Below are 27404 nucleotides of genomic sequence, written 5' to 3'. Positions count from 1 at the left end.
GGGGGCGACGTTCATGGGTGTTTCCAGCAATGACAGATGAAGCTCTGCTCTCATGTTAAGTGTGGAGTTCACTCAGCCTTCTAATGAAGCATGGGGTTCACTCAGCCTTCTAATGAAGCGTGGGGTTCACTCAGCCTTCTAATGAAGCATGGGGTTCACTCAGTGTTGTAATGAAACATGGGGTTCACTCAGCCTTATAATGAAGCATGGGGTTCACTCAGTGTTGTAATGAAGCATGGGGTTCACTCAGTGTTCTAATGAAGCGTGGGGTTCACTCGGTGTTCTAATGAAGCATGGAGTTCACTCAGTGTTGTAATGAAGCGTGGGGTTCACTCAGTGTTCTAATGAAGTGTGGGGTTCACTCAGTACTCTAAAACTGATGACCACCAGCATCTTTCTCACAGATCTTTCTGCTCCACTCTCAGCTGGCCACACCATTCATCCCAAATCAACTCCCTGAGTTGCAGTAGCACCTGCAGGATTGCGAGCAAGTCTGCTGAACACACATCCCTTCATCTGAATCTGGCTGATCTGGGCACACACTCGCCTTCTGAGCACTGCGTCTGCCGCTGATGCTCGTTTACATGTGGTTAGTGGTGTCCTGTTTGCAGAGGTGGAAAACCCCGGCTTCAGAAAGTAAAAGCCCTGCCACGTATTTGTTCCACCCATGCACTACACCAGCTGAATTTAATTAGCACAACTCTTCAGCCAGGTAGAGGAGCTAATTAGTGAAATCACCTTGTTTAGTGAATGGCTAGAACAAATACATGGTAGGACTTTTACTTTCTGAAGCTCAGCTTTCCACCTCTGCCTGTTTGTGCAGTTTTTTATGCCACTTTATCAGATGCACTGTGCGAGTCGCTCTGCTAAATGAATGATGTAATGTGATGCTGTTTATTTTCCAACACTCAAACACATTTTCATATTCTCACTGAAAATCAACCAAACATTGACTGGGACCGTAATATCCAGGTACCATTGTACCAAAATGTCACTAAAGTTAAAAATGATGTATTTATTGTGTCACATGATCAACCGATCGTGGCAGCACCTGCATATGCATTCATTACGGAAACACAGAAAAGGGTTGCATAGTGTTAGAGGAGAATGTCAGAAAGTGAGAATCTGTCACCACCCAGTGGTCATTACCTATAACTACCTCAAACATTTCAGTATCTCCACGAACATCCATTCATTCCCTGATAACATGTTAGCGGTGAGCGTCACAGAAGACTTAACAGGAGCTCAGATGTCCGGGCTGTGGATTGATGTGGATTTCATATTGCCAACCAGTTGCTCTACACACCCAGAAATTCAGTGGCTTGGAAAAACAGCCAGCCAGAGACACTCGTGTCGTTCCTATGAAACATGGAAATTCAAATCAGTTTGAAATCAGTTTAACATGGTTGGGTGAACATTGACTAATAGAATGTGCCCGGATAACATTGGAACAGCCCAAGAAAATACCCCTTTCTTCCCTTCAGTGCAGACCTGATTTTATAACTACGACAGAAACACACATGTGTGTTCATGTCTAGAGGAAGTTGACACTCATCCAGACCATCAAATATGAACAAAATTCTGACATCATTATGTTCAAACCTTTTAATCTCTTTCAGATCTGGGTGATAACACTGGAGAAGTTGCATTAAGCTCAATTAATGTTAATTGTTGAGTTACTGGACTCATCATCTGATTTGCGGGACACCTGATCGAGAATCGCTGGTCTGGGCACACAAACAGCTACCAGAACAAAGGGCCTGTGTGTTACAGTGGCCTGTAAGGAGGGAGGGAGGGAGAGAGAGAGAGAGAGAAAGAGAGGGATAGAGAGGGAGGGAGAGAAAGAGGGATAGAGAGGAAGGGAAAGAAACCGAGAGAGAGATAGAGATCGAGCAGGAGAGAGAGAGATGGGGGAGCAGACAGACACTTTGCTGTGTGCAGGATTCGCAGTGAGACTGCTCTCTCCTGATTTTGTTTTGTATGTGATTGTTCATCACACCACGCACACGCACACACACACACACACACACACACACACACACACACACACATATGCATGTACAGCAAACTCAACCCGAAAGACAGACACACACACACACACACACACACACTCACACATGCATAAACGCATTACAGGGTGCGAAATACGGGGGGGTCTCGGGGGGTCCGAGACCCCTTGATTTATACTTGAGACCCCGTGAAAGCCTCAACAGCAAAATTGGGGGGGCGGGGGGGGTGTCTCTGGAAAAATCTTTAAAAAATGTTGAAGATGGGAAGCATCATGCCGACCTCTTACTAATTACCATGGTGACGTGAACCGCGGGGAGCACGCTCTCAGATCAGTTCATAATGCTTTTATGAAGCACCCAGGGTTCCTCACGACGACCTTTTAATGAGACCCTGAACATGAGCAGCTCAAAGATTTAGCAGATCATCTCTCCACAGATCAATACCCTAGCATTTATTCTACAAATCCTCCTTCAGTTTAGGGTGACAGGCCATAGAAGGACTCCTGTTAAGTCTTAACATTACAATATTAACACCAGACCCTGTCACTCTGGATCTATATTAATGTGTCCCGAGATCTTTACCAGTCATCTGCATTTCTGTAAAGTCGTTACATGCAGTGGAGATACACTTTAAAAAAAACGTTTAAACTCCAGGAAATAGAAAGGAGTTGAAAGTCATGAGAAGGAAGGACATGAAAAGTGCACTGAATGGTTCCTTCATTGACCGAACTCAGCAATATAAAACAGAAAACACCGTTTTGACGGTTTGACAGCTTATGTGGGAGTGGTACAATCCACCAGCCCTGAGACCGTGAGCAGTGATAACGCTGTGTATACAAAGTGTGTTTAAACAGCCAGCGAGTCGCAAAGAGGAACAGGGAGGGCCAAAACCACTGACGACAGACTTAAAAACATCCCAAGAAGGTAGGTGGGAGGGTGGGATCACAAGTGGCTCAGTCGGTAAAAGCACCCACCCTGAACGCAGACCAAGCACCACAACCCGGGATCGAACCCAACCATGCCACCAGCCGACAGTGACTGGGAGCAAACAGGAGCCCACAGGCGGCACACGCCGGTCCCGCCCGGCCAGGCGCAGCGGCACAGGCGCAGCAACAGCGACCCCAGCTGGCCGAGCGGGCGCCCGCGGTACCAGCGCCACCAGCGCCGAAGCTGCGCACGAAATGCTCTCCTCCAGCCCATCCCTGCGCTAGCCTAGCCTGCCGACCGCAATCAGTGCCGTCAGAAGCACTAGTAGTAATACGTATTAAATACCTTTACTTTTTACCTTTATCTTATCTTAATTATTAAAAAGAAAAAATAAACGTATTAAATAATACGTTTATATAAATAATAAAATAATAAATAATTCTCCTTCATGGCGACAGAGAATCCTTTACCCTTTACCGAAAGGGGCAACGACTGTTTCAGACTGTTAGGCAATGTGTCATTATTATCACAACGATCACCCAAAATGCAATGCCTGTTCATAAATGCTCTATGCCATTTACCACATATGTGATATTGATATAGATAGATGCAGATATGATATAAAATATCACGTCTTTCTATTTATCTCTTATATCTTGGTTACATAGGACAGTGTTGCCATTGCCATTAATTTCACAGGGGTAAAAGTGTTGGCGAGAAAAATCATTTTGAATTTACAAAAATCATAGTTACAGTCTGCATACAGCTCTGCGTCCATCTCCACACCCATTACTCTTGTTTGAATTACTCATGAACTCGCCATTGCATAGATATGGAACACATAACACAAGAAAGAGCGGAACCGGAGCTTTGTAATGATGCTAGTCACATATTTGTACATACTGAAGTAATCACGTTATGAAGACAGATCAAACTTCTGCAAAGTAGAATTTTCTGCAAAATCTTTACTAATTTCTTCACCCGTTTTCACACTCCTGCTTCTCGGCTGAATAAGTCATGAAGTCCCCATCGCTTCACAAAATACCGCATTTCCTACCTTACCGCATATCAAAATAAACATCAGAACTGTTGTCGAGTAATCCGGTTTTGAAATCACAGCAATGCATACATAAGTCTGCATTGTCTCCAACATAGGGCTGACATTACATCCCACTTAGTATGAAAAATAAACACAAAATAATGTATTTGTTTTTCATTGCAATGATTCAAAAGTTGTGGGTAGGTGTGTATCAGTGATGTATGGTAGTATGCTCACCTTCCATGGTCTAGTCAGGTTACTAGCACCGATGTGTGTTACTGCTGTAAATTCCAGGTTAATGACTGAGCTGAATTAATTATTATTTATATCATCGATTTTAACCAGCCTGTCCTTACTGACACTCATCACTGACACCGTATGTTTATTGTTTGTCTGTTGTGCTTGAGTGTCAGCTCCTCTTTAGTGCATCAGGAACCTACCTTCGCAGGTGTGTTTTTTAAGGCAGACACCTGTGCAAGGTAAATGGAGTGTGTGGTTTGGTCGCTGCTCTATTGCTTTGTATAAGGCGTTGATTTTACGGTATCCATTTTTCTGTTTCTGGGTGCTTTGGTACTTGGTACTTTGGTTCAATAATTTAAATTAGAAATAAATAATAAACAATACCATAGTAACAAATGTGAGGTTCACTCAGTTTCCGTCAGTTTTTATGGAGATTGTTCTCATTCCTTGTGCTTCTTCATTGCTGAAATTTCAGTAGTTTTTATAACTGAAAATATAATTACAGTTTAATTAAATATTCCAAATGTTATCATTTCCACATTATCAGAATAGTTGTGTACAATTTGTAAATTTCAAATCAGGCCCAGGTTGAGCTGCTGAGTGTTGAAAGCGCTGTTCCCATTGCCAGCAGGATTCAGGTGGGTGAGGACGGATTAACAGCATGTACCGCCCTCAGCCACACGATGGCGCCACAGTGCTGAAATCTGGGCTCTTCCTTGTTCTTTCCCTCCTGCCACAGGTTACTGGTGCAGCAGTGTTTTCCTGCAGTGAATGCCAGGTGACCAGTGCCGTAGTACTAAAACAGGAAATTCCAAAATCAGGATAAAGACTTTACCTTGACCCCTATGGCTGCATCTGTCTCTGATACATTGTAGTTAGAAGGGTATGTGCAGGTCTGTGCAAACATTTACTCAACATTTATTAAGCATCTACAGCATCTTCCATTGGTTTTGTCCATGACTGTGCCCCTGTGTTAGTGTGTTTATGTGAAAAAGGCTGTGTGAGTTTCCCATTTCTGAGATCCTTCCTCACATTCACAAACTCTGTGCTGAAGTTCAGGCTTCTGACATCACTGGCCATGAATGAAACACACAAATGAAATGTGAACACACACACACACAAACACACACACTCATGTACACACTCACACATGCACACTCACGCACGCACACACACACTCGCACACACTCACACACACATTCTTAAATTCTCACTCCTCTAAGCTCAGACAAACATTTCACACACGAATGGACATATTACATCACATTATGTCATTTAGCAGATGGTTTTACCCAGAGCGACTTGCATAGGTTACAGTTTTTTACATGTTATCCTTTTATACAGCTGGATATTTACTGAGGCAGTTCTAGGTTAAGTACCTTGCACCTAAAGCAATTTCTTATGTTATAAACTTGTTTTCCAGTAAAAAACATGGCACTTTTATCTCTTTTTCCCTCCTCCCTACACTCTTCTGCTTCCACTGTTTTTCTCTTCACCTCTGGCATTGCTGGCTGCACACAGTCCAAAGTGTTACCTGTAAACCCCGCCCCCCCGTGCGCATGTGCGTCTCACAGGGTACACAGGCGGTGTAAATCGCGGGCGTCAGAGAGCCGCGGACCAGGGGAGCCTGCATTGTGTGCAAAGCGCAGTGCAGACGCTTCCGCAAGGCCGCTCCTGCGTGCGCCTGCTGCCGCATCACAATGACACCATTCCCTCCGTTTCCTTCCTGAGCAGAGACAGACGGACAGAGAGAGGGAGAGTCCGAGGGCCGTACAATACCTCACCCTTTCAATCTGTCAGCACGTCTTCCTGATCAGGGAGGACACGAGGAGAACAAAGACTGTGGTGACGGGGATTCACCCATTCACCCCATTTGACTGTGTGTGTATTTGTGTGCGTGCGTGCATGTGTGTATTGTGTGAGTGTGTGTGTGTGTGTGTGTGTGTGTGCAGAGAGCAGTTCAGATGAACTGTCATTCAGGTTTTCTGTTCCATGAGTCCAGCTGTTCTCTAAACAGGAAGCAGTGCTCCCCTGATGGCCGCCCCTGACCCTGGGTCAGCAGAAGAGCCTGAGACGGGAATCTGTGGGAAGGCGAGAGACAGGAGTGTGTGCGAGAGAGACAGGAGTGTGTGCGAGAGAGACAGGAGTGTGTGTGAGAGACAGGAGTGTGTGCGAGAGAGACAGGAGTGTGTGCGAGAGAGACAGGAGTGTGTGTGAGAGAGACAGGAGTGTGTGTGCGAGAGACAGGAGTGTGTGCGAGAGAGACAGGAGACAGCACACAGGGTGTGAGAGAGACAGGAGTGTGTGTGAGAGAGACAGGAGTGTGTGCGAGAGAGACAGGAGTGTGTGTGCGAGAGAGACAGGAGTGTGTGTGAGAGAGACAGGAGTGTGTGCGAGAGAGACAGGAGTGTGTGTGAGAGAGACAGGAGTGTGTGCGAGAGACAGGAGTGTGTGTGAGAGAGACAGGAGTGTGTGTGAGAGAGACAGGAGTGTGTGTGAGAGAGACAGGAGTGTGTGCGAGAGAGACAGGAGTGTGTGTGAGAGAGACAGGAGTGTGTGTGCGAGAGAGACAGGAGTGTGTGCGAGAGAGACAGGAGTGTGTGTGAGAGAGACAGGAGACAGCACACAGGGTGTGAGAGAGACAGGAGACAGCACACAGGGTGCGAGGAGTGTGTGTGAGAGAGACAGGAGTGTGTGTGAGAGAGACAGGAGTGTGTGCGAGAGAGACAGGAGGGAGTGGCATGTGTGTTTGTGTGTGTTTGTGTATGTGTGCATATGTCTGAATTTGTGTGTCTGATCACACAGGTGGCAGTGTAGCATAGTGGTAAGGAGCAGGGCTCATAACTGTAAGGTTGTTGGTTCGATTCCCTGCTGGGGGCACTGCTGCTAGCCTTAGGCAAGGGTCTCAACCCAGAACTACCACAGTAAATATCCAGCTGTATAAATGAATAAAACTGTAACCTCTGTAAGTAACTCTGGATAAGAGTGTCTGCTGAATGACTGTAATGTGATGTAATGATCAACACTCGTGCAAGCATCAGGTTAAAATGCTGCTGGGGCACAGTGCTGCTATAATGCACTGTGACAGTGGTCTTCACACAGTCAGTGCAGGCCTACTACATACCCAATACAGTCTTAATGTGGTCTCACCACAGTCACAGTGCCTCGCTGTAACACCAGCATGGTGCCTATAATCCCGCTGCATGCTTCCTAAAGTCTCTCTAAAGACTCAGTTGTCTCCGTCCGGCTTCAGCGGCCTGCAGCTGCTGTCCAGATTGCAGTTTACAGAATGGAAAAACAGGCAGGAAGGCCAGAGACAGACGCAGAGAGAGACACCAAACACTGACACAATACCTGCCCTTTTCAGTCCGTCCGCACATCCTGGCCTGAGAGGAAACGGTGACGTGACTCACTGATGTAGCTCACATTGGCTGGTGTGTGTGTGTGTGTGAGAGAGAGAGAGAGAGAGAGAGAGAAAGAGAGAGTGTGTGTGTGCGTGTGTGTGAGAGAGAGAGAGAGAGAGAGAGTGTGTGTGTGTGTGTGTGTGTGTGTGTGTGAGAGAGAGAGAGAGAGAGTATGTGTGTGTGCATGTGTGTGTGTGTGTGAGAGAGAGAGTGTGTGTGTGTGTGTGTGTGTGTGTGAGAGAGAGAGAGAAAGAGAGTATCTCATCTTTGTGGGTGAAGTCCCAGATAAGGCATGTAGCTCATGCAGATCAGATAGTCACCATGAGTTTGGAGAGAGCACGACAACACCTAGGCAATAAGGACTTTTGACACTGAATATATAATAATATATATATATATATATATATAATAATAGGTGTAAGAGTTAGAGTTAGCCATGTGCCAAAAGCCTGCATGCAGAACTGTGACTGTGTTGCTGTAATGTTGGGGAAGGTGCGGGTTTGGGGGTTTTGTGAGCTCTCAGCTTGTGGTTTAGGCTGCATATCTGGGTGAAAACATCTCCCATATAATACCACAGTGTCAGAGAGACAGGGTCTGAAAGAAGATTAACCAGCAGGCGACTACACATACGACTCGAATATTGTAATATCGGAAAATCATTAAAGCATTTATTATTAAAATATTTACTACTGTTTTAAAATTGGCAAAATGTGATTATGGGTTTAACAGATTTCTGCTAGCTTGAACAGTAGATTCAATTTCATCATGAAGCTGCAAGGTATAAATTAAGATTCAAGATGTCAGTCACACTTTTTACTAAATTATATGAGACTTTGGAAACGTACATTTACACAGAATTCTCAGACTTCAGAGATGTGCCAGCTGGTATTGAACAATACTGCACAAATATCCCGTCACATACTGCCAGTTTTCAGATACATCTGCTTAAATTTTACATAAATGTGTTATCTTTTTTATGTCAGCTGTCATAAAGCATGGCCATTTTTATTAATGTCATATTTACTGGTAATGCCACACTTATGGTCTTATGTATGCATTATGAAGGCCTTATGAAATTGCAGCGAATATGCAGTGTGACTGAGTCCAGGTGTAGCTGATTGAGACAGCAAAGGGCAGTTCACAGAGATAAGGTAAAACTAAAGAAACGAGCGTGGAGGCATCTTCAGAACACCCTCAGTGCCACACCTGCAGAGTAACGCAGGCTTTGTGCTTTCAGTCAAACGTGAGACACAGCTCCTGGGTTTATCTCATGTCTAAGAAAAGTTTCTGTTCTTGATCTGCATTCTCAGAAGCTCAAAGGGTTTGCAGCTGCAGCAGGCTGTTCAGATCCACGGCAACGGCATCAGACGTTGGTGCAAGCGACCAGGCACTACTGCTTTCACAACCTTCCTGAAACTGAACATTTCGAAAACCGTAGAGACTACTACTGCAGTGCAATGAGCACTCAGAGAGAAGTTTATTTTCTGTTTTTATTCTACTTATTGTACATCACATTACGGAGTACAAACAGACATCGCATTATAGATGCAGCAAGCAGGAATAGGGTGACTGACAGTGTGCACCTGTGTAAACTGAGGCAGCTTCAGCGTCCCCCTGCACAGGAATGATGCTGATCTGGATCATGTGAAGTGACGCTGGGAGAGACAGCCTAACAGGAAGCTCTTGAGACAGATGGCCCGTGCAGGATGACCCCTAGATCCATTGTTATCACCCTGAAAAACCTAAAAAAGATAAATAAGATAAAAATAAACTTGACGAAGACACAATGGTTTTTAAACATCAGGCTCCAGCAAGGATGTGCTGTGTGTGATTGGTCAGGTGGCTAGGGGAGGGAGGGTCACGCTCCAGGGGAAGCTAATTTTGGGACCTACGATCTGACGACTGGGCAGACCTTCCATACAGCAGGACAAAGATGCTGACAGTCATCAGTCAAACACAGAGAGTCAAACACAGCCGTGCTGAAGCTCAAACACAGAGTCAAACATAGCTGAAGCTCGGCACCTGATTTTGATTCAGTTTGCTGGGATAGGTGTCCATCCAGGTAAAGGAGGCTCCCCCCATGACACAGAAAAAGGAGGCCTGTAGGAAGCTCGTGATTGGCTGTTTGTTGGTGTGCTCGTGCTGCAGGGCTCTGCATGTCTGTGTAAAGTCTTTACACACTGCACTGTCTCTGTAAGGTTACTGCACACAGTGAGACAGTGCTGGACTTTCTGTTCCTCACTCAGCTTCTTCCTCTTTCTGGGTAGGGGTCGGGGGAAGTAGGCGGGGCCACATGGAAGCCCCTCCCACAGCTTTCTGGGTAGGGGTCGGGGGAAGTAGGCGGGGCCACACGGAAGCCCCTCCCACAGCTTTCTGGGTAGGGGTCGGGGGAAGTAGGCGGGGCCACACGGAAGCCCCTCCCACAGCTTTCTGGGGAACAGTGTCTGTCTGTGTCCGTGAGGAAGCTGCAGTCAGCTGACAGGTGCAGGAGCAGTTTCCCATCATTCTCTTGGGCAGAGAAGTGTGGTGGATCCATTTAGGGTTAGGGGTTAGGGGTTAAGGGTAGGGGTTAGGGTTAGGGTTATGGTTAGGGGTTAGGGGTTAGGGGTTATGGTTAGGGGTTATGGTTAGGGTTAGGGTTAGGGTTTCACTTCACTGTGAAAGTGGGACAGAGTGACGCGGCATGTTTAGAGTCCATTGACAATGCAAACAGTTTTTTACAAAGCCCCCTCCTTGCAGTCAGTCAGCCGGTGTGAAGCGGCCCAGCTTCGGGCGGGGCCGGGTGGGGACCTGCAGCCGGGTGGCACCAGCTGTGCGGGTCACAGGTCCCCAGACGGGGGCCTGGGCTTTGTGCCAGGCCCTTTGTTTTGGCACCCTGGCGCTGACCGGGCCCAAGGGAACTGTGGGACAGCTCTGTGTACAATATGTTCAGAAATCTTTACGGCCCTTCCAAGGCCAAAAGTGTTAAAAAGAGAGACGTGTCAGTGAGAGACCAGAGTGGAGATCTACACATTCACATAAACAATGCATACTCAAAGACACAATGCATGTTCCCAGCTATATACACTCAGTCAGACACGTCCATCTGCACACACTCACACGCACATGCATTCATGCACTTACACACTTTGCTTTTGTGTCAGAGGCCATTTCTGAGCATATAAAAGCAAAAACACGTCATATCCTCAGTGTCACCCACAGCACTAACAGCACCAGAACAACCACACTTTCACTCTCACTCTCACACACACACACACACACACACACACACAGGCCAGGCAGTTCACAGGCTATGTGCTGTAGCTGTTCTCACCCTGGGAGGACAGCTGTGAGAAGTGCACACTCAGCTGTGTGATGCTGCAGCAGGCCTGCTGACACCAGCACTCCCTCCTTACCTCTGAGAGTTTGCTCTCTTTAACCGCAGAGCAGCGAGAAGCAGCTCACAGCGCAGCCCTGCGCCACACTCTCCGAGCCTCACCCGATTGGCTGGACTGCCTGTGTCCCAGTGTCCGTCACACACAGGGATGGGGCAGGGCACCAGCTGGAGACAGAGATATGAAGATAAAAATGCTGTATTGTTGGATACATAATGTTGTATTGTCTGGGGTACACGCCTGTCCAGCTGAAGAGAATCCTTTGAGAAATGCACAAATATAACATCAGTACGACCACGCGGTCATCAGTACAACCACACGGTCATCAGCACGACACCACACTGCTGCTCCTTACCGCTACACCACACTGCTGCTCCTTACCGCTACACCACACTGCTGCTCCTTACTGCTACACCACACTGCTGCTCCTTACTGCTACACCACACTGCTGCTCCATACCACTACACCACATTGCTGCTCCTTACCACTACACCACACTGCTGCTCCTTACCGCTACACCACACTGCTGCTCCTTACTGCTACACCACACTGCTGCTCCTTACCACTACACCACATTGCTGCTCCTTACCGCTACACCACACTGCTGCTCCTTACCGCTACACCACACTGCTGCTCCTTACCGCTACACCACACTGCTGCTTATCACTCCACTACCCAAGACAGACTTTGAAAGGATCAAAAGACAGAATTAGAAAATGAAATAGACAACTTTCGAACAGAGATGCAAGCGTGTTACAGGACAGTGAGATTCAAATGCTCTGCAGCATCTCTCTTCACTTCTTCTCTCTTACAGGGACAAATAGTTTTCAGCTGCGGGCCACAAGAAAGCATTGAATCAGTGCTGGACCCACTGGTTCTGTGCTGTGTGAGCTGGACCGTGTTCCGGGAGGTTCTGAGCTTGACGCAGTGTAAACTCTGGAGCCCTGTCCCTAAACAGCCCCGGAGAAAGGGCACCTGGTAGTGGATTTTCTGCTGGGGGTCTGACATCACTCCAGCTGGTTTTGTGGTCCAGACAGGAGTTTGCCATTTGGTTAACTCTAAGCAGAATTGTTGCTGCGCTGGCCTGACACCAGCTGATGGTGGTGCTGGCCTGAGTTCTTGCTGTTACAGGACTTTACTGAAGGTGCTATATATTTGTGTCACTGTTTTTTAAGAGGACCCAGTGTTTTAAAACTGTTTTTCATCGCCAAAAATTAGTGCTAACACTTCCAAATTTCCCACTCACTTCTTCCCTTTGTCCGTTGTCTCTCTCTGTCTTTCCTTCTCTGTCTCCCTCCCTCCATCCTCCCTCTCTCTGTCTTTCTCATTCTGTGTTAGGGGCCTTCCTCCTTCTCTGTTAGGGGTGTGGCTCCACTGAGCGGCAAACGCTGTACAGAGAGGCAGAGTGAAAGAGGAGAGAGTAGAGAGAGAGTACAGAGAGAGGACAGAGAGAGTACAGAGAGAGTACAGACCGAGTACAGAGAGAGTATAGACCGAGTACAGAGCAGTACTGTAGTTTGGCTACGGGACAGCACAGATTTCTGGACTTCCACAGCAACATTCTCTTGCTAAGAGAGCAGTGGACTTGGACTCCTTTATTTCTACCCACAGTGACCTGGGGAAGAGGCTGGAGCTGAAACTTTCTCTGGAGAAAACCTTTTCTCTGCTTTCTTTCATTCCTGTTTGTTGATTTTTTTATTTCTTTTTCTACCATGACAGCAGGAGCACATCTGCTGATACTGGGTGAGTCACGATTTTTACTGTCACAGTAAGTCACCACATTGCCATGGAGACGTGTGTGTTTTAAGTAGAAATAGGTCACCTGATTAACTGGAAACTGTTTTAGAAAGACAGCATCAGTGATGTCTATGGTGTGGACATGGAGGAGAGCATATGTGTGTGTGTGTGTGTGTGTGTGTGTGTGTGTATGTATGTGTGTGAGCGAGCATGTATTTTCTGTGTGTATGTGCGCATGTATGTGTATATATGTGTGTGTGTGTGTGTGTGTGTGTGTGTGTGTGCGTGTAAGCAAGCGTGTGTGTTCTGTGTGTATGTGTGCGTGTGTGAGAGTGTGCGTGTGTGTGTGTGTGTATGTGTGTGTGTGTGTGTGTGTGTGGGAGTGAAAGAGAGAGAAAGAGAGAGAGATGAAGAGAGAGAGAGAGTGTGTGTGTGTGTGTGTGTGTGTGTGTGTGTATGTGTGTGATAGTGAGAGTGTGGTTGTTCTGGTGCTGTTAGTGCTTTGGGTGACACTGAGGATATGACGTCTCTCTGCTTTTATATTCTCAGAAATGGCCTCTGACACAAAACCAAAGCAGAATTGAAACTTTCCACTGCTGTATATGTTGTGTGTGTGTGTGTTTGGGAGTGGCAGAGAGAGAAAAAGAGAGAGAAAGAGAGAGAGATGGAGAGAGAGAGAGTGTGTGTGTGTGTGTGTGTGTGTGTGTGATGTAATGCACACAGTGGACCATTGTGTCAGAACTGTGTCTGTTAAGAGTTACAGCATGTACGCAAAAATGTGCCTGAAACCTTTAGCAGTGACATCATTTACCATGTAACCCTCCACAGCCAATCAGAAGCAATTGAACCCCAGACGCTACGGCTGGAAATCCCACATTTTTACCATGAGGTCACATTAGGGCAGGCATGAGGGTGGAGGAATGGGGAACAGAGGAGCACCCTGTGGGTGACGGGGACAGGGGTGTCACCTGTGTGGGCGTGGCCTCCTTTCCTGTCTTCTTTCCATTATCCATCGGTCAGATCAACATTGAAGAAGCACATATTATATATTATTACTGCAATATATTCTGCGTACTTTCTTTGCTGTGCATATGTATCACTCCCCCGCATTGGGTTGGTTGGGTGGGGTATGGCGGTTGTTAAATCGCGGTCACCTGCATGCAGTGTGCATGCTCCCTCATCCAGCTTCATCACATTCAGCGTCTTCTCTTTCCCCGCGCGTCGCTCTGGGTAAGAGCGTCCGCCAGATAACCAAACGGAAGTGAAATGTAGATGTTTATTTGTATGTACTTCGGTTTAAAACCCTCAGACTGCTTACAGCATGCATGCAGCTTTGCATTGGCCTGGTCACATGATCCAGGCAATGACAGCTGAACAGTGCATAGGAAAAAGCTGAGTTCGTAAAAAAGTTTAATGACAAGCACAGGCTCCTCAGCCAAACAAGCACTGCCCCTGATCTAAAATCTGGCATTACAATCTCCCTCCGCAAGCTGTTGCAAGGACTGTGTAACTCTCTGAGTGAAAAAAGTCAGCGTGAAATTTATCTTTAATTGGTTTGCACTGGATCCTCCTGCTCCGCAGGTAGAGCTGATCATAGCGTCTGCAGTCCACTTTATGTATGCCTTTTAAAAATTTGTGTCTCCTGACAGGCAAAGACACACAAGTGTGGCCATTTCTCACCAGTCTCTTATATTGCAATGTGTGATCTATAGCCAGGTTATTGTTAGTGTGAGTATGAATGAGTATGAATGAGTATGTATGAGCATCTATGTCCAAGTATGAGAGACAAACTGTACAAAAAGCAAAAGCTTCCACCATACTCAGCCTGACTGATGACAAACTGCACGCCTTATGTACTACAGAGCAAAGTACCCCAGTTATGAATGTAGTGAGCAGTCACTGCTGCTGCTGCCCCCGTGGGTACTTCCTGAGAAGCGTTACTGTAGAAACAAATGCAGGAAGTCCAGGAAGGGGCACTTTGTGAAGTGTTGGAGTGTCCACACTGGCTGGCACAGGTCACATTTCCCCCACTCTGCTTACCACTGGAAAAATGACAAAAACCTACCTTGTGTTTGGGATTCCCACACAGTTACACACATTGTGGCACTTTTTCTCACATCCTGCCAACATTGTGGCATTCTGGGTAATAGGCCAGCATCGCCGTATCTCGCTAGCGTGGTCTGTCTGTCAGAGGTGTTGGGTGTAGAAACTCTGTATGGTCCTTCATTTTTACGTATCAGACAGCTAAACAGCAGCCTTTCCTCTGAAGCAGTTCAGGAGTACCACGATAAACCACGTATATCCCATTGATCTCTAAGACTCAGTCAGAGAGACGGGCAGACAGACAGACAGACAGACAGACATTTAGTGTAGTGAAACATGAAGATGATTGTCCTCCCTGGTCTGTTGCTGTAGGTCTCCACCTCACCCTGCTGGCAGGCCTGGTCCTCTCGCAGTGCCCTGTAGGATTCATGAGGCTTTCGAATACGAAGTGTACAGGTAGGTTCTCACTCCTTACTGATTGTAACTGATGTTACACATTGTAATTTATTTATTTGTTATGTTTAGTTTCTACATTTTTTCATTTTATACACGTTGCTTGGTAAATAGTGAAGAAAGAGACCCTCCCCTAAGCCCACCCCTGACCAGCGCCTGACCAATCTTATATTAGCAATGGTTACTAACCGCCATACAAGTACTTCCAGGCATAACACAACTGCCTGGAGAATTTTACAGCTCATCCAACCGCTGAAGATCCCTGAGGATGTTCGATCAGGGAAATAATGTTAGCAACCCTCTCCGTTCTGTCTCTGAGGTGCACAGAGTCAGACTAACTGACGGGTGTGAGGTTTAGTGGAGAGTGTGCTTAGATCAGGCGCTCTGCTTCAGTCCCATATGTCCCATAACTGTAATCCCTGAACACTTTGCCGTAGCATTATGAAGCAGCTGTGTTAATATGTGTCTTTCAGTGTATGTCTATGTGAGTGTCTGTAATAACATTGCTACAGAGCGTAGTGTGTCAGCGTGAGAGCTGCAGTCTGCCTGGCTGTTTCAGCGTGTCTCCGCTGCTGCAGTCTGCCTGGTTGTTTCAGTGTGTCTCCGCTGTCCTTCCTCACAGACATTGATGAATGCACGGCTCCTGTCTGCGGCCACCATGCAGCGTGTTTCAACACCAACGGCAGCTATTACTGCCAGTGTGATCCTGGCTTCCGCACGAAGTCTCGCAAAGTCAATTTCACTCTGGAGATATGTGAAGGTGAGTCTGCTGGAAACCTCAGCTGAAGGTGTGCGGTGTGTGGTTGTGTGCTGGGGGGATTATCGGAAACCGCACCTGCATGTGTGCCGTCTTGGTCAGGTTGAAGGTTGTGGTTTATGCAAAAGGAGTGTTGCTGCTTAATGTTTTGGTGAAGGAGAGACCATTGGAATCCCCCATTGATATGTAAGGAAAATGCCTCCATGCAGATGTGAAATCATGCAACCATGGCAAGGGTGTAGCTAGTGATGGGCTATCTCTGGGCGTGGTCAGTGACAGGGTAACACTGGTTAGGGCGTGGTCATTGATAAGGTAACACTGATTAGGGCGTGGTCAGTGATATGGCCATGCTGGTCATACCTGCGGGCAGTTCCTGATGTGTGGGTGAACGGCAGGCCTTCTTCCTGTCTTTGTACAGATATAAACGAGTGTACTGAGGACAGGGAGCTCTGTGGCCCTGGCGCAGAGTGCAAAAACACACTGGGATCGTATTTCTGCACCTGTCCAACCGGATTCGTCCCCAGCAACGGGAAAGAAGTATTTATGGCTGGCCTAGGAGTCACATGTGAAGGTCAGAAATTCTCTCTCACCCTCTCTGTGTCTGAGTTGCTCTAACTCTCCCCCCGTTTCTGCATCTCTCTCCGTCTCCCCCTCTCTCTCTCTCTCTCTCTCTCTCCCTCTCTCTCCCTCTCTCTCTCTCCCTCTCTCCCTCTCTCTCTCCCTCTCTCTCTCTCTCTCCCTCTCTCCCTCTCTCTCTCTCTCTCTCTCTCCCTCTCTCTCCCTCTCTCTCTCTCTCCCTCTCTCTTGGTGTTAAGCTGAAAGCTGAAACAAATCAGTGCTTTTTGCAAATGAATAATGCAAGGAGATTTTAATGTTTTTATTTTAAGACTGCAGCAGTCTTTAATTTACAGCTCGACAAAACACATTCCCCAGATTACTGTTCACACAGATGCCTCGGTAATTTTTGGGGTCGAATGTGTAAGGGGTTATGAGCCCTTTCTTCCGATGTCTGCGTGCGGCAGCATCACTCTCCTCTTCACCCGCCGTCTGTCTCTTTCCACACGTGCAGACAGAAATGAGTGTGAAGCAGGGCTCAGCATCTGTGGCAGCCATGCTACCTGCATCAATGCGAAGGGCAGCTACTCCTGCGTGTGTGACCCTGGGTTCAGACTCAGGTCAGGAGACACCAGCTTCACTGAGTCAGAGGGCTCATGTGAAGGTGAGATCTCCCTCATGTACAACCGTGTCTGGGTGTGTGTGTGTGTGTGTGTGTGTGTGTGCGTGTGTGTGTGTGTGTGGGTTTGTGTGTGTGTGTGTGTGTGTGTGTGTGTGTGTGTGTGTGTGTGTGTGTGTGTGTGTGTGTGTGTGTGTGTGTCGGGGGGCGTGTGTGTGTGTGTCGGGGGGTGTGTTTTGTGTGCGGGTTTGTGTGTGTGTGCAATGCATGTGGGGTATGTATGTATGCATTTGTGTTAGATATGAATGCTGGGAGACTTTGCTGAGGGTGACGTATTAGTCCCTTCAGTGTGTTCTGAGGTTGAAGGTGGGCCAGACTGAATGTGCTGTTTCTGCAGCACAACACACTGATTCACACACATGCCAAGCAGTGAGCCTGGCTTCACTCCTGTTCCACACGCCAAGCAGTGAGCCTGGCTTCACTCCTGTTCCACACGCCAAGCAGTGAGCCTGGCTTCACTCCTGTTCCACACACCAAGCAGTAGCCTGGCTTCATTCCTGTTCTGCACTCATCAATAGCTGTTCTGACACCTGTTGGTGATGTTGGGACGACGTGGTAGCAGATGTGACTGAAGCAGCTATGTAGGGTTATTTGGAAATAAGAACACTGGTGATTGACAGCAGGGACTGACTGAGAGGCAGGAAAAGAGGTGATTGACAGGCAGCTGAGTGATTGACAGATAGGGGGTGATTGACAGGTAGCTGTGTGATTGACAGATAGGGGGTGATTGACAGGCAGCTGTGTGATTGACAGATAGGGGGTGATTGACAGGCAGCTGTGTGATTGACAGATAGGGGGTGATTGACAGGTAACTGTGTGATTGACAGATAGGGGGTGATTGACAGGCAGCTGTGTGATTGACAGATAGGGGGTGATTGACAGGCTGCTGTGTGATTGACAGATAGGGGGTGATTGTGTTTCCTCTGCAGATGAGGATGAGTGTGTGCGAGATCCTCCAGTCTGTGGAAGGAACGGAACCTGCACAAACTCATTTGGTACATACACCTGCACCTGCCCACCTGGGTTCAATAACTCCGGGCATGGCCCCATCCCTGCCCCCTGCTCAGGTGAGCTCTGAATGTCATGGCAACCAAACGTGTGTGTGCACACCTGAAGCAGGAGCTGGAAGCTCCAGTCCGAGGGCGTATTGAGAAATGAAGATGAGAGATTGGGTAAAGGGTGCAGATATTCCAGCCTGGAACGGACTGGATTTTCCCTGACCCTGCCTGCACAGCGTCCCTCCCGCAGTGTCTGAGCCGAGCGGCTTCCTGCCCACCTGCTGCCCGCTGAGGCAGGAGGACACATTCGCCTCAGTGACGGACTCTGCAGGGAACTTTGCTTTGCTCAGAGAAGAAAGGGTATCTGCGCAACGGATTCCACTGTGCCAGCCTCAGGCCTGTGCCACTGTGCCACTGTGCCAGCCTCATCCCTGTGCCACTGTGCCACTGTGCCAGCCTCATCCCTGTGCCACTGTGCCACTGTGCCAGCTTCATCCCTGTGCCACTGTGCCACTGTGCCAGCTTCATCCCTGTGCCACTGTGCCACTGTGCCAGCCTCATCCCTGTGCCACTGTGCCAGCCTCATCCCTGTGCCACTGTGCCACTGTGTCACTGTGCCAGCCTCAGGCCTGTGCCACTGTGCCACTGTGCCACTGTGCCACTGTGCCAGCCTCATCCCTGTGTCACTGTGCCAGCCTCAGGCCTGTGCCACTGTGCCACTGTGCCAGCCTCAGGCCTGTCCCTGACTCCCGTCTCTCCCTCCCTGCACCCCTCTCTCTTGCAGATGTAGATGAGTGCTTGACTCACACATCCATCTGTGGAATGGGTGGAGCCTGCCACAACACAGAGGGCGGCTATCAGTGCCAGTGCCCGCCTGGACTCACTAACTACGGCAGCGACCGGGGAAAGTGTGTAGGTAAGAGGCAAGGCAGGGAGGAGAGCACACAGCCCCATGATCCTCCTCTGCTACCCTGACCCAGAAGTACTTCTCTGAGCACTGTGACCCCCAGAGTCATTTGCTTGATTTAGCGCTTTTCGTAAAGGAATTGTTATAGAGCACACTACATTATTAACAATTATTTTCACATTTTTTGTCAAATTAACAAATGAAATAACAATGATGCTTTGGAAACAGAAAACATCACCCCAGTGAGGGAGGAGCAGAGAGAAGTAATGAACTATGATGTGAGATAGAGGGCTGCCCCAGTGTAACGCACTAGTCTTGATGTGGAAGTATTTTCTCACCTCCGCCTCTCACCCCACCCCCACCCCTTTTCTCACCTCACATTGTAGACAGTGATGAGGTATGAATTTCCATTGAAGCTGTACAGAGCGCCATAACTCTGTGCCTGAATCCCTTTGGGGTGTAACTGCTGGGATGTCCTTGCCAAATTCTGCTGGAGGTCAAACTAACCATCAGGGTCACTGATCCGTGTGTCCCACAGCAATGTCTCTCTCAACCCTCCCATTTCTCCCTCAGAGCTGACCTGCAAGCGATTCACCCCTCCGAGCACACCTGAACAGGTACGACCCACCCATCCTGCGCTGTACTAATCTGCTGTCTTCATAGATGCAGATTTAGGAATGCTGAACGTGTTACCCACAATCCCACTGAGAAGGACTGTGTTTTCTGTGTGGGTGCCTCTCTCTCAGACTGCAGCAGGCCTGGAGCAAATCTTCCTGCTGATGAGGAACAGCTGTCTGGTCCTGAGCAGCGGTGATTCTCCCAGAGGAGGAGGGAAGCCCGATGGAGAGATGTTGCTGGAGGTAAAGAGCTAAGAAAACATAAAATCCCATTGACCAAAAACTACATACAACACCGCTGACCAAAACTACATATAACTTCACGAATGAAATATTACATGAAACCCACTTTCCAAAATGTACATGTACTAGTTGAAAGAACAAAAGAACCTGCTCATAAAAACTACACAATTTCTTCTGGCTAAAAACTACATGTAACCCCCTGACCAAAAACTATATGTACACATTTTACAAGAGGCAACATCAAATACCACTGAACAAAAACTATACCCCCATTACATACTACATATAACCCCACTGATGAAAAACTAGACATACTAGACATCCATTGACCAAAAGCTACCCACAGCCCCACAGACCAAAAGCTATAATTATCTAAAACTGCACAAATCTACAGTGACCAACAACAACACAAACCTCACTAAGCTAAAACTACGCAAACTTCAACAAACTAACAAAGGAACTTCTCATGTTTTAATACCACATTGATGAAGACTGTGGGGGTGACGATGGCGATGGTAATAACTCTCCCTCACCCTAGGGGGCACCATTACCTTGATGACTCCTACAGTATCGTCTTGCAAGTCCCAGTGATACGAACAGTATATACAATTGACCTGCAGTCCTGGCAGGCCCCAAACAAAGCTACTGTATATCAGCGTCCCAAATAAAACATGACCTAAATTGTATAAACCCCCAGAAAGTGCTATACTGGTCTCCCCATCTCAACTGCATGAAAAAGTGCAGACACTAATGTCTGCGTCATGTTCAGAATTGCCAGTGTGGTTTTCCTCTACCCTCCTCCTTCCAGTCAGCCATTCACCTGTTTATGAAGAAAGGCTGCCTCTAGCTGAGTGATGATGCTGCTGCAGGTGCTAAATACGACCCCAAAATAAAACTGTGTGCACGTGTGAGGGGTGTGTGGCCACAGCTAGACCCTACTCATCTCCTCTCTCTCCCTCTCTCTCTGTCCCTCTCTCTCCCTCCCTCTCTCCCTCCTCTCTCTTTCCCTCTCTCTCTCCCACTCTCTGTAGAGACTGTTGTCCATAATAGATGATCTTCTCTCGGGCGGGCCGCTGGACAGTAACCAGAAAGTGACGCTGTTTCTGGGTGTGGTAGAGGATGCCCTGGGACTCATTGGGCCGCTGCTGAACAGTGCCCACACCAGGAAGGCCTCTGACCACACAGGTACAGGCTCCCGCAAGCCGTCTCTGCCGTCCTGTCTGTGCACCGCTCTGTGGGATTTTTGGGAATATGAAATTGGGGTTGGCTGGAGTGTGAGCAGCTACAGAAAAACAGTGTTTAAAGCTCCAGTTTAAACCTCTGCATGAGACGTTTTTGCCTTCTGATCTTGCAGTGCACAATGCCTTCAGCTCTAACCCCGGGTGTCTGCGGTGTGAAGGTTTAGTCCCACCGATTGGAAGTCAGAGCCAATGAGTGAGCTCGGATCTGAATTCGGCAACTGTTAGATTCTTTGCTGTGAGCCCTTTGTGAAATACTCATAAGAAAAATATATTTTTGAAAAAATAACAGAACAAATGAAAACTTATTTCACAAAGGACTTCATGCAGTTAATTCTCAACAGATGTTGAATCAAGATTATTCAGCTGAGAGGCAATTAAAAATAGTGAGAGGCAGCAGGAGTCATAGAGCTATGCCCACACACGCTCCCTCCCTGCAGAGGTGGAGTTCCTGGTGGAGAGAGGGAGGTCATCACCACAGGGAGAGATCAGCCTGTCCCCCTCTCAACACGCCCACCTGGACACCCACTGGGAAACCGCTGCTGACAGCACCTACCCAGGTACCCATCACCTTCCTCCATCAGCATCATCATCATTATCAACAACAGGACACTCACTTATTTACATCCTAAGTTTTATATATATATATATATATATATATATATATATATATATATACATGACATGTTGAAATTTAAAAAAGCAACAATGGCGCTTTTCTTGACCTTTGACCTGCTCCAGGGTTTGCAGTGGCTTCTCTGCTCAGCTTCAAAGGCCTGGAGTCGTCCACAAACAGCTCGTTCCAGGGGCTACGCAGAGACCGGGATCATGTCCGATTTGTGATGGACTCCAAAGTGGTGACCGCGAGCGTCAGCAACCAGCACACGAAACACCTGGAGAAGCCGGTCACATTCACCTTCTCACACCTGCAGGTGAGGCCTTTCCAAAGGACTGCAGAAGAGCGTGTTTTTCTCTACCTGTCCTGACTCCGGCACGTGACCCCCTGGCCTCCCCTCCCACAGGAAGCCCCTGCGGACGGGAGCCACACCTGTGTGTACTGGGATGCAGAGATCCACGGAGGGGCGTGGTCAGAGGAGGGCTGCAATGCCACGCAGTCCAACAGCACACACACCGTGTGCACCTGCACTCACCTGAGCAGCTTCGCCGTGCTCATGGCTCTGTATGACATGAAGGTGAGGCACGCGCACGTTCTCCAGGTTTCAGAAATTCCCATCAAACAAACAGGGCCTCATTAGGGTTTCCATTAGAGGCAGGTCCCACACACTGTTACCCTCTGTATCACAGGAAACTCTGGTGTCTCTGAGGGAGAGAGGGAGAGCTGGTGTCTCTGAGGGAGAGAGGGAGAGCTGGTGTGTCTGAGGGAGAGGGAGATCTGGTGTCTCTGAGGGAGAGGGAGATCTGGTGTCTCCGAGGGAGAGAGAGAGAGCTGGTGTCTCTGAGGGAGAGAGAAAGATCTGGTGTCTCTGAGGGAGAGAGAGAGAGCTGGTGTGTCTGAGGGAGAGGGAGATCTGGTGTCTCTGAGGGAGAGAGGGAGATCTGGTGTCTCTGAGGGAGAGAGGGAGAGCTGGTGTCTCTGAGGGAGAGAGGAAGAGCTGATGTCTCTGAGGGAGAGAGGGAGAGCTGATGTCTCTGAGGGAGAGAGAGAGATCTGGTGTCTCTGAGGGAGAGGGAGATCTGGTGTCTCTGAGGGAGAGAGGGAGAGCTGATGTCTCTGAGGGAGAGGGAGATCTGGTGTCTCTGAGGGAGAGAGGGAGATCTGGTGTCTCTGAGGGAGAGGGAGAGAGCTGGTGTCTCTGAGGGAGAGAGGGAGATCTGGTGTCTCTGAGGGAGAGGGAGAGAGCTGGTGTCTCTGAGGGAGAGAGGGAGAGCTGGTGTCTCTGAGGGAGAGAGGGAGATCTGGTGTCTCCGAGGGAGAGAGAGAGAGCTGGTGTCTCTGAGGGAGAGAGAAAGATCTGGTGTCTCTGAGGGAGAGAGAGAGAGCTGGTGTGTCTGAGGGAGAGGGAGATCTGGTGTCTCTGAGGGAGAGAGGGAGAGCTGATGTCTCTGAGGGAGAGAGGGAGATCTGGTGTCTCTGAGGGAGAGGGAGAGAGCTGGTGTCTCTGAGGGAGAGAGGGAGAGCTGGTGTCTCTGAGGGAGAGAGAGAGAGCTGGTATCTCTGAGGTAGAGAGAGAGAGCTGGTATCTCTGAGGTAGAGAGGGAGATCTGGTGTCTCTGAGGGAGAGAGAGAGAGCTGGTATCTCTGAGGTAGAGAGGGAGATCTGGTGTCTCTGAGGGAGAGAGAGAGAGCTGGTATCTCTGAGGTAGAGAGGGAGATCTGGTGTCTCTGAGGGAGAGAGGGAGAGCTGGTGTCTCTGAGGGAGAGAGGGAGAGCTGATGTCTCTGAGGGAGAGAGAGAGAGCTGGTGTCTCTGAGGGAGAGAGGGAGAGCTGGTGTCTCTGAGGGAGAGAGGGAGAGCTGATGTCTCTGAGGGAGAGAGGGAGATCTGGTGTGTGTCTCTGACATGGTGTCTGGTGGTTGGCAGGACTCATTCCAGCTGCAGCTGATCACTTGGGTGGGCCTGTCCATCTCGCTGGTCTGCCTACTCCTGTCAATCATCACCTTCTCCTGCGTCCGGTCCATCCAGGGAACCCGCAACACCATACACCTGCACCTGTGCATCAGCCTCTTCCTCGCCAACCTCCTCTTCCTCGCCGGCATATCCAGCACAAAAAACAAGGTGTGTGTCACGGTGTGTTCGTATGTTAGTGTGTGTGTATGTAAGTGCGTGTCTGTGTGTGTGTTAGTGACTGTGTGTGTGTGGGTGTGTGTTAGTTAGTGTCTGTGTGTGTGTTAGTGATGGTGTGTGTATGTGTGTGTGTGTGTTAGTGAGTGTGTGTGTGTTAGTGAGTGTGTGTGTGTGTGTGTTAGTGAGTGTGTGTGTGTTAGTGTGTGTGTGTGTGTGTTAGTGAGTGTGTGTTAGCGAGTGTGTGTGTGTGTGTTAGTGAGTGTGTGTGTGTGTGTGTGTGCGTGTGTGTGTGTGTGTGTGTGTGTGTGTGTTAGTGAGTGTGTGTGTGTGTGTTAGTGAGTGTGTGTGTGTGTGTGTGTGTGTGTGTGTGTGTGTGTGTGTGTGTGTGTGTGTGTTAGTGAGTGTGTGTGTGTGTGTGTGTGTGTGTGTGTGTGTGTGTTAGTGTGTGTGTGTGTGTGTGTGCGTGTGTGTGTGTGTGTGTGTGTGTGTGTGTGTGTGTGTGTTAGTGAGTGTGTGTGTGTTAGTGTGTGTGTGTGTGTGTTAGTGAGTGTGTGTTAGCGAGTGTGTGTGTGTGTGTTAGCGAGTGCTTGACCTCCTCTCCACCCCCAGGTTGGCTGTGCATGTGTTGCGGGTCTGCTGCACTTCCTGTTCCTGGCTGCGTTCTGCTGGATGTGTCTGGAGGGGGTGCAGCTGTACCGCATGGTGGTGCTGGTGTTCAACACCACGCTCCGTCCTCGCTACCTGATGGCTGCCGGCTACGGACTCCCCGCTGTCATCGTCGCCATCTCCGCCATCACCAACGCAAACGGATACGGCACAGACAGGCAGTAAGGCGGCCGTGTCTGTCTGTCTGTACGCTTGTGGCTCTCTCTGTGTCTGTCAGTCTTTCTGCGCATTTGTGAATCTCTCTCTGTCTGCCTGTCAATCTGTCTGTGTTGTACTCTGCCTCACCTGTAAGTCACTTTGGATAAAAGTGTCTGCCAAATGAATAAATGTAAAAGTGAATGTAAATGTAAACGTCTGTCTGTGTGTTTGTGGATCTCTCTGTGTCTGTCTGTGCTATGTGTCCCAGTTCTACGTGTGTGTGTGTGTGTGAGTGTGTGTGAGTGTGTGAGTGTGAGTGTGTGTGTGTGTGTGTGAGTGTGTGAGTGTGAGTGTGTGTGTGTGTGTGAGTGTGTGAGTGTGTGTGTGTGTGTGTGTGTGTGTGAGTGTGTCAGTGCTATGTTTCTCAGTACTGTCTGTGATCCTGCAGCTGTTGGCTGAGTCTGGAAGGAGGGTTTATCTGGAGTTTCTTCGGTCCTGTTTGCATCATCATCATTGTGAGTCCAGCCTCTTCCTGTATTCCTCTTAGAGACCTGGAAATGTACATGAAATCCCCCCAAAACCCTCTCTCCTCTCCCTCCCTCCCTCTCTCCTCTCCCTCCCCTCCCACTCCTTCTCTGTCTCATTGTAGTAAAAGGCTGTTACTATAAATCCAGCTTTATTGTAAAAAGACTATTTTGAATGGCATAAAATGCTTTCTTTTTCTAACTTTAACTCTAACAAATACCACTAGTTTGGGTGCTGAAATCCAGTCTCAGAGTTGCTTGTCAGTTTCTCTTCACTCTTTTTTAAATTGCATGTGAACCAGCAGACGCACGAGCAGCGCCTGAATGTGAGAAATGCTCGTTCATGCAGCGGATTTATGTGGTAAACTTTATGTGGTAAAGCATCTCTCCTTTGTCTCTGTCTCACGCAGGTGAACTCCTTCTTCTTCATGATCACAGTGTGGAAGCTGGCAGAGAAGTTTAACAGCCTCAACCCAGATCTCAGCACCCTGCGCAAAATCAAGTGTGTGTCCGGTACTCCATCTGTGCTGCTTCACAGCAGCGCTGGCACTTGCTGTGTGTTTTTCTAACACTGTTATTTAATCTAACCAGCCACAATGCCTGCTACTTGCTGTGTGTATGTACAACAAAGGTACTGTGAATACATGCGTAAAGACACTCTCTGTCGCCCCCTCAGGGCATTCACCATCACTGCTGTTGCACAGCTGTGTGTGCTGGGCATTATGTGGATCTTTGGCTCCTTCCAGTTTGAGGAGAGCACCCTCCCCATGTCCTACCTCTTCACCATCTTCAACAGCCTGCAGGGGGCGCTGGTGTTCCTCATGCACTGCCTGCTCTCCAAACAGGTGCTTATACTCTACCACCGGGGGGCGCTGTACCTGTTCTATACCTGAGTTCTTACCGTCAGTGTTACTTGAGTGATACGCGTCTACCATGACTGACTTTTAAGCAAGAGATTCTAGAAAGTAACTGAATTAATGAATGGTTTCAAACAGCCATGTGGGCATGCTTAATTTCAAATTTCCTTCGGGATTAATAAAGTATTTCTCATTCTTATTCTTATTCTTATTATGAGCCATTTGATCCTGAAACATCTCAGGGGAAATTATCTGGACCCCTTTAAACAACTGAGCATAGAATATCTGCAGGAAATATGACATGTGACACAGATTGGCTGTACTGCCCTGCATTGAGGGTCACACTGCTCTATGCTGCCCCCTTCAGGTGAGGGAGGAGTACGCCATGTTTCTGTCAAGAATTTGCACATCACAGAAGAAGAAGTACCCAGATTTCAGCAGCAACCGGTCCAGCAACTCCCAGGTACAAACACACACACACACACACACACACATCCACACGCACAAAGTCACATGCACGCACACACACGCACACACATCCAGACACACACTCACACACACACGCTCACACACACACACGCTCACACACAGTGAAGTCATGGCCTGCCTGCTTTCTGTCTCACAGGCATCCAAGAGCGTTCAGCACACAAGGGAGTCGCAGATCTGAGGGGCCCGTCACATCCCAGCATGCTTTGCACCGGACGCTTTGACCTCTCCTTAATGACCCCAGCACCTTTTAAGGTCATTACTTACAAGATGGGAATCTGAGCTGCAGCTTGTGTCCAATGTTTTATATTAGCAAGCTCTGAAAGGCGGTGTGTTTCTATTGGCAGATGGGGCCAGGGAGAGCTGGGCTATGGGTGGATTCTGTAAAGGAGAGCAATGCTAATCTGTGCTTGAAATGAGGAGGATAATGCTAGAACTGGTGTACTGGGTAACGCAATGCAATCCTAAAGTCAGGTCCCGGGGGGGGTTGGGGCGGCATTTCATCGCTGGGTGTGCTGCAGAAGCCTTGCAGGTGGCTGCTACCTCCGGTCACCTGGCTGTCCCTTCCTCAAGGTGTGACTCACCTGTGTGACTCCCCTCCTCTGCCGTCCTACAGCACCGCCTCCTGTTGTGGCGATGTTTCCCACACTGGCCCTGCATGTGAGGGACAGCAGCAATCCGTGTGGAGACATGCCCAACCCAACCTGCACACAGACACTGTCCGGCTGCACACAGACACTGTCCGGCTGCACACACTCACTGTCCGG

At 48.5% G+C, this 27404-nt stretch overlaps 1 protein-coding gene across 1 annotated transcript; it reads left to right on the top strand.

Annotated features, from left to right (window-relative positions):
- Positions 1 to 12489: 12489 nt before the first annotated feature.
- Positions 12490 to 27404, top strand: LOC118794486 (adhesion G protein-coupled receptor E2). The gene is made up of 20 exons (XM_036552749.1): positions 12490 to 12736; positions 15146 to 15229; positions 15849 to 15986; positions 16402 to 16582; positions 17006 to 17202; positions 18147 to 18284; positions 19000 to 19131; positions 19696 to 19739; positions 19869 to 19982; positions 21014 to 21167; positions 21661 to 21780; positions 21962 to 22152; positions 22243 to 22413; positions 23763 to 23957; positions 24576 to 24793; positions 25219 to 25285; positions 25705 to 25796; positions 25971 to 26139; positions 26519 to 26614; positions 26777 to 27404. The coding sequence occupies exons 1-20, from the start codon at positions 12706 to 12708 to the stop codon at positions 26816 to 26818; spliced, it is 2574 nt and encodes an 857-aa protein (XP_036408642.1). The 5' UTR covers positions 12490 to 12705; the 3' UTR covers positions 26819 to 27404.

Source organism: Megalops cyprinoides, chromosome 19, assembly GCF_013368585.1.
Source record: "Megalops cyprinoides isolate fMegCyp1 chromosome 19, fMegCyp1.pri, whole genome shotgun sequence".
Classification (NCBI taxonomy): domain Eukaryota; kingdom Metazoa; phylum Chordata; class Actinopteri; order Elopiformes; family Megalopidae; genus Megalops; species Megalops cyprinoides.
The sequence above is the reverse complement of the archived record's forward strand: the minus strand, read 5'-3'. Positions and strand labels throughout refer to the sequence as shown.